This window comes from Frankliniella occidentalis, unplaced genomic scaffold (genome assembly GCF_000697945.3).
Source record: "Frankliniella occidentalis isolate FOCC.00 unplaced genomic scaffold, Focc_3.1 Scaffold537, whole genome shotgun sequence".
NCBI lineage: Eukaryota > Metazoa > Arthropoda > Insecta > Thysanoptera > Thripidae > Frankliniella > Frankliniella occidentalis.
In genome coordinates this window covers 65,589-73,288 of record NW_026267654.1, presented here as the reverse complement: position 1 = coordinate 73,288, position 7,700 = coordinate 65,589, and the positions used below count along the sequence as shown (strand labels likewise).

The 7,700-nt window shown below is 42.6% G+C and overlaps 1 protein-coding gene across 2 annotated transcripts in view; it reads right to left on the bottom strand.

Annotated features, from left to right (window-relative positions):
- LOC113214373 (uncharacterized) overlaps positions 1–7,700 on the bottom strand; it is a 30,735-nt gene that overhangs the window by 11,896 nt on the left and 11,139 nt on the right. Inside the window, exons 4-8 of one of the 2 annotated variants that reach the window (XM_052275197.1) lie at positions 6,165–6,319; positions 5,327–5,422; positions 2,763–2,932; positions 1,658–1,972; positions 652–795 (exon numbers count right to left, since the gene is read on the bottom strand). In XM_052275197.1, coding sequence (XP_052131157.1) covers positions 652–795; positions 1,658–1,972; positions 2,763–2,932; positions 5,327–5,422; positions 6,165–6,319 — 880 coding nt within the window. The remainder of the gene's footprint in view (positions 1–651; positions 796–1,657; positions 1,973–2,762; positions 2,933–5,326; positions 5,423–6,164; positions 6,320–7,700) is intronic. The other variant, XM_052275198.1, reaches the window with a different exon arrangement.

Sequence of the window (7,700 nt, the reverse complement as noted above, 5' to 3'; positions counted from 1 at the left end):
GAGCGAAGCGAGTGAAGAGGTTGTCGCTGGACAAAAATAGCGGTATTTGGGCGACTGTACGAATAACCGCTATGGATAAAACGTCTATCAATGCCCGCATTAGAAACCTAACCGATACAACATGTACAAGTCAGGTGTGGACATTCGCCGCTTTTGTCAAAACATCTGTGAACATTCGCCCTTTTGTCAAAACATCATTGGACATTCACTTTCTTGTCATTTCTTTTTAAAGGCGAATGTACTTTATCTTTGCTCCAAACATTACACAGTTTGTTTGCATATTGCCTGTCTCTATTGCAAAGCACGCACAGCCCTCCGATGCTGGCGAAAGCACGCATCTCTGCCAGGGCCTCCGTCAATGCACGAATAGCGTTGCAGGGTTGGCGTTTGGCGTGATTTTCGAAAGAGCACGCAAAACAAATTAGCTGAGAGAAAGCTGATGTGATTTGCTGGATTCGTGATCGGTACTCATATAAGCTAGGCCAGCGAAATTTCTAGTTCTGGCGGCTAATGCCATACCCGTAGTGGCTTGTCAGTACTTAGGATGGTGAAGAAGTGAGTTGCTACAGCTAATTTTTCTACCTATCCCGGATGTAGCTAATCTGTTTTTTGTGTGATGACGTTTTACTCTACGCGTTCAAAGACACTCACCTTATCGCAGCGCCATCACCATTTCTTACAGTGCGTTCCTCCATCGACGGTGACGTCCGGTTCAGATATTCGGAAGCGAACGGGAACGCCCATTGCTTATAGCTGTGCATTGCCATGTTATGCCTCTCCAAAACAAGGTTTGCCCTAAGTAATGATAAAAATAATGTTATACAGAACACATTTAGATGAAAGCACGACATTGCGGTTAAGAACTAAAACTAAATAACTAAATCTTAAACGCTGAAAATGAAGGAGTCATGCCATGCGCGTCTTTTATTTCGGGTAAGCGGAACGGCGGGCACGGAAGTGTCCAGTCCAATGCTGGTTCCGTCTCTGCCCCTGGTGCGCGGGGAAGATATATTCTCTAGAGGGGAAGGTAGCGGAGCTGTGGTGATGCAGAGTCTACGGCGCACTTCGCCGTCTATGGTGGATCCACCAGCTTCTCGGCTGTTCCGTTTGTGCTTCCTCCCTGATGTAGTTAATACGGTGGCGGCTCTGAGCTATCTAAGGGGTCCGCGGAATGACGGCACATTCGTAGTTCCAGAAGAGCTGCCAGGAGCGCTGGCGTCGACCGTTGCCGGGCTCTTCTGGAACTACGAATGTGCCGTCTTTCCGCGGCGGTCTTTTAGCCCACTATCGGCGGGAGAGCCTACACCATATTAACCACATCGTGGCTCCCTCACTTACCCAAAATACCCTGCCCAAACTTTGTACATGTCTTTATATCAATTCCGATCAAATTACTCCATTCCTTATAATGGCGAACATTTCCCCCTAACCCCACCCCAAAGTATACATTGGGGGGGGGGGGGGGCTCCTTCTGCCACTTTTCGAGATCCCACCATCAATTTTTGCCCAAGTTCGAAACTTGGCTTCCCTTAAATGACCTGGGATACGACGCTCAGGGAGAAATTTGACCAGCAATCGTCATCTTGGTTAATAATCCACGGCACACAGCAGTGGATGGTGGGCACGAATTTTGTTGGACCCATTTCAAACACGCTACCTGATAGCTTTCTCGAGGACCGCTACACCCTCTTTGAGCTCCTCTTTATTTTCGCCGTCCCCCGTGCAGAAATCGATGTCCCAAGAAACCATCCTGGACTTGAGTGACTGCACGCTCGCCGCTGTCGCAAGCTGCTCTCGGTACTCTTCAATCTCATCCAGCAGCGACACCAGGACCCCGAGGCTTTCGTCCAGCAGCTCGGCGCACAGCTGCAGCTCCCTGGGTGCAGCCAGTCCGCCGTGCGCCACCGTCAGAGGTGCTAGTGCCAGCCGCACCTCGCCGAGGCCTGAGCGCAGGGATAGTGCTGCGCGTGACCTGGGGCAAGAAGGGAAGAGCACACCTTAAGCATCACAAAAGCAAGTTTTGACTAACTTACAAAACAAATGTTTGGAGGTTCGTAGGGTAGGTGTACGCAAGACTACGTGCCGCGAGGGGGTATCCACTATCCAAAATCGTGTCCCGACCCGACTACTCCCTATTACCTCTATTGAGAACTGTTAAATTCCTACAAAGCAATGCTTTCCAGAACTGCACACTATTTAGATCCGTTGTAACTACGAAGCGTTTACTTTGTAATTACAAAGTGATGCTTTGCAATTACAATTACAGTTGCAAAGTAAACGCTCCGTATTAACAAAGGATCTGAATACTGTGCAGTCCTTAGGATTTTTTTCCGATTATTCTTTTCGGAAAAACTTGGAAAACAATGGTTATTGTATAGAAACAAGCTTTTGATGAGACATGGGTGATATAAAAGTACTTCAATACGCAAGTGAAAATGCTGCATTGGTGTTTTGGAACACGTAGTACGTAAAAATCCCAAGAAACAACCAAGGGTAAAATCTTTTTCTATTTGAAAATCCATAAGGTATTATATGTCTGATCATATGTGACTTACTAACCAAAAATACAAAACTTCGGTATGTAACATATTCTTATTTTATGCATTACTGGATTACATACTAAAGAAGAGTATATACATACTCGGTTCGTTTTATAATAAGCAATCCTCCTAGACATTAGTATATTACTCTGAATTCAGAGGGAATCGACAAATTTAGCAGAATGTAATTCACAAAAAAACCACAAAAAACACACTATTTACCTTTCCGGCCCACTAAAAACGTTCTGCATGTCTTGATGAAAAGAATCGAGCAAAGGTAGAATGCCGTTGCGGACAGCATGTTCCATCACACGAAGCCACTCCTCTCGGCGTATCAGGTAGTGCTCCTGAATGGCAAGAGTTGCCGTCGCACTTCCGTCTGAAGCAAGCCCCTGCAAATGTAAAACGTTCAAGCCAATATATTCGAGGAGAGGGGAGTTAGGAGGGGGCACGAAGTTGTGTAAGTGTGTTTTTAAATATTGCTGCCAGCACGCCTAGCACCAAGCGTCCACTTCGGTAACTCAAAATCGAGTTCGTGTGTCGCAGTGTCTGGAAAAAGTTATCGATGTTTCAAGGTTTTCAAAGTGTGATGTGAATGTTTGAATTTTCACTTTGAATAGTTTTTCAGCCAGAACGACAGTTCGTCATTTTTATTTCTCTAAAGGTTATCTAAGTTCTACTATGAGTAAACGCGGCGTAAGTACCTTTAGCCAAAATTCACGTTTCATCTCATTTTCAGATTAGTTAGCATATTCTTTACATTTTGGTTGTGTTAAACTTAATTATCTTTAATAAGACCAGTGTCATTAAGATGTTTCACTTAAGCGCAGTTCCTCCAAACGGCACAAGTCCAATTGTGATTTAGTGAATTGACAAAATAGCATATAAGTCCGAAGGTGATTCTTTAATGTGGCGTCAGACCAAGGATTTTTGTAGACTTACGCCATGTTGACTGATTGCACGTGCCCACAGCAGAATGATGAATCACAAAAGCAGGACATGACCATTTCGTCAAATCATGATTTAGACATTCGTCAAAATGATGAATCACAACAGCATGCTTTTTTTTTTTTCAATTTGATAAACCATGCACTTTGGGGTTGTCTCCAATATGAGTTGGTACTGAAAACACTACCAGTACTACGGTTGTGACAGGGCGTAGCTAGACGTGCTTGTGCTCAGGTTGGCGGTGGAGCCGCCGACGGTGTCCTGAGCTCGCCCATCTACCAATCTACGCTCGGTGGCAGAGTGGCCGCTGTGCCTGCGTTGCATGGTGTGTGCCTGGTGTTGGACTTGGGTGCAACGGCCATACCTCAGCCTTTCATCAGGGCAGATAGAGGATTTCAGATGAATGTGCCCTGAATTTCGTTGGAATACAGAATACAGTGTATCTCTGTCCGTGGGCTCGGCAGGTAGCAGGCATTCCCAGCCGTCGGTTGGAAATGGTTTTGGATTGCATTTTTGCGTTTCTCGGGTCTTCCCGGGTTCAATCGACCTTTGGATCACGCCTGTAGCACAAAACTACCATATTTTGCATTTTGGATGCCCCCGACAGTGCGCCGATCGTCATAACACATGATAAAAGTTCCCCATCCTCATTTTAAGCATACCCAACGGATCACATGCCCTCAGAACCATCGAATCGATACTCATAACGTTCTGGGCAAATAAGTGTAAATTACGCCCCATTTTGGCGAAATTTCTCATAAAATACCCATAAATAGGAACATACATTTCCGTTTGAGTATTTGTTCTGTCACATTTTAGTTGCTCGAGTGCAATAATGGTGGAATAGACCCCTCGATCATGTCTTTAGCAAATCTGCAGCACAATCGGTGTTAGGGGTAGTTTTTCTAACTTGAACCCCCGAAAAACCTACCACCGCACGTGACCTCAGGTAGGCGCTGCCGGCCAAATCAATTATTTCGGTGTTATGAACAACTGTGCCAAGTGGCCTGCTGGTATCACAATTTTAATTTTAATTTCCCGTACCGCCTGTACTAAATGCATGTGGTTACTATGCAAAAACTGCCACATTAGCTAAATCGTGATAAATAACGTGACAATAGCGTCCAAAGGAATAAGACAGTTTTCACAAGCAAAGGAATGTCGACGCGTGACGCGTCCGTTCAAGAATATCCTACCTGTTTTGCTGCCCCGGAAGACTAGCCTATCTGGTTTTCGGCACTCTCAACAGCGCTGTCTTCTTTTCATTGTGGGCTTGCTAATATTAACAGTAGAAAAAAAGGAAAATTTCCATTTGTTTCTTGATCTGTAAGGGACGCGCTGCAGTGTTTACTTTCTTCTTCTGTTCATATTAGCAAACTTACAATAAAAAGAACACAGCGGCGCTGCAGAGGTTGCCGGAAAACAGATAGGCTAGTCTTTAGGGGGGGAAACGAAACAGATTGGCTAGTCTTTCGGGCAGCAAAACAGATAGGATATTGTTGCGAGGACGCGTCGATGTGACGTGCGTCAAATAAATTGAATAACAGTGAAGCTAGCGCTTACGCCATCAGCCAACTGAGTGCTGAAATTATTTGTATAGATTGTGTTTTCCGCAAACTAAACATCCGTAGTACTGGTAATATTTTCCTACTAGGCCCTTTTCCTTGAGCACTTGTTGTTTGTGACTACCATATAGTAATTTGTGAAACTGATATCAGTTAGTTATCTGAATATTAACTGACTTCCGGAACTGAAATCAGTTAGTTTGCTGAATAATATCTACTAGAACCTGAGTTAGAGCAACTAACTCTTAATTTTCGTTTATAATCTCGCTGTACCTTTTTCATTTCGGATCTATGGTTCACTGTTGCAGCCGAGGGCCGTGACGTTGGGACCATCTCATCCACCTGCCCGGAGGATTCGGAATCTCCGTTCTTAATGCAACAGAGACAAATATATTACACGAAAAGAAAAAGATTAATTGCCAGGGTGAATACATTGGCGAATTTTGGGATTGGTTCGCTGTGGCATCCAACTCTTGTCTCTGCCTACTAATTCTTATGTGCTTTAGCGAATTTCTTATAGTCTTATCCTATATATACAGATATTATAGATATATCCCGAAATTTGCCAATATATTCGCTCTGTCAACTAATCTTTTTAGCCCTCCCTTCTGCTTTTAAGAAAGCATTAAAGCGGGCTTCTGTATGCTATGGTTTTCTTAAGCAGATAGAACATTGCGAAAACGACGTTTTGTAGACAAGACATTTAGAAAATGTCGCTCCGTAGACAAAACATTGTATTTAGGACGCGTCGGAAAAATCAATAATTTGCGATATTATCTGAGCGTTGTAAATTTTGACCGTTTTCGGCTAAATGTAGAGTTAGAGGGACACAAATCATTACAGATCTGGCTTTTTTAGATTCAAAGTGGCTATAAAAATTTGAAGAACGTTTGTTGTCCAGTTATCTTGATTACAGATTACCGACAAATAGCCACATAAAACGTTTTAATTTTGCAGTAAGCAGTAATAGGCTTCGCTACCACTAATAATACTTACTTAATATCACTTCGTACACGGCCAATAGGAGTTAACAACCCCTCAGATCAGACTAACAGCCTCTCGCGATACAGAAGAACTTAGTTAGCTATACACAGTAGATTAACATATGCACCTGTAAATGTGAAGCGCTGACGGCCGTCGCTATACTTTGGATCTTACTGAAAACCTTCTCTGGATCAAAGTGGTCATCGTCATCAGACATAATACTCATCAAGCTCTTGGCAGCAGTGAACATCGTTTTTATTTGATCCCCACCGGTATCTGTACCTAGAATTAAAGAGAAAAATGCTTAATGTTGCTATACGGACACTTCAAACCTTCAAACTCAGAGTTCGTGGCGGCTTCGTGTAAGCACGTAGTTCCAGACAGCTCCATACAGACTCGCAAGTGCTCGCAATTCCCTCACTGTTGTTTTGTTTTTGAAAATCAGACTACCTTATGCAGACTAGGGACTTTTCACATAAATTTGTCGAAATTCTAATACTTAAGTCTGAAAATTCAAACGAACTTGTCTAAACCAGAAATTCAGACTTAATTCCTTTAAATTGTGACTAATAATACTTATCATATTTCAGAGTAAACATTAGTATGAATTTTTTATTCTGAGAGATTTGCTTCAGTCAAAATTGTCTGAATTGTAAGATTTACATTTTAACAGTGGCTCTGGGATACAACGATTACTAGATTTGCATATACGTTGCGGCATGTGTGGCTAAATTTAGAGAACAGAATAACTTTTGCAATTTTGCACTGATTAAGGGGACGGTATACTGAAATCCTTAAAGTCTAAACAGGAGACAAAATCGTAAAAGTGGTTTATAATAGCAGTAGTACTACTCACTCTGAAAACTAATAAGAGCTATAGAATGTTCAAATCCATCAACAAACTTTGCGCACAGATCTTTTTTAACTTTGAAGTTTACGTAACGTTTAAAATTTCTGTGCGCACAGGTTTTTGGCATTCTATGGATTAAATTAATCCTGAAAGTGCTACAACAATTATAAATTACCTTTTTGATATTGTCTATTCTTTAGATTTTATCTTAATCCATTAAATTAGGTGCTGTGTCATTTTTTTCAGTATACTCTCCTCTTAACATTCAAAATAAATGTGCACACTAACTAACTGGGATAGCTGGGGATTTTAATGTCATGACACAATTTGTATCCATTGCAAGATGCGGCTGTGGACACATTTTTGAATCCAAACAAAAGCAGTAATTTTCATTGACTTTAAACTGCCAATAGAAACAAAATTTGCCACTTACTCTCACCTTGAAGTTAAACGTCTAAATTTTGAGCTTAGCGTAAGCACCAAAAAAAATTTCGCTCGCTTCACTCGCGGATTTTTGGGAGTTTAACATCACTAGTTTAGATATAATGAAACCTTATTCAAGATAAGTTTAAACATATTGATTTGTATATATGTATGTAGAGACATATAATGCTACAATTTGATTCCGTTTAGCGGGGCAAATCTCACTTAACAAAGGAGTGTCTGAGATACCCGATTCGATCTTGGGCAGAGCTCTGCAAAAGTCCCCTCACCGACCGACCGAGCTGACCGGCAGGCGGTCGGCACCGACCGCGTGCAGGTGAGAGGTGAGGAGGGGAGACAGCGCGGGAGCTCCTCTCCTCACCTCTCACC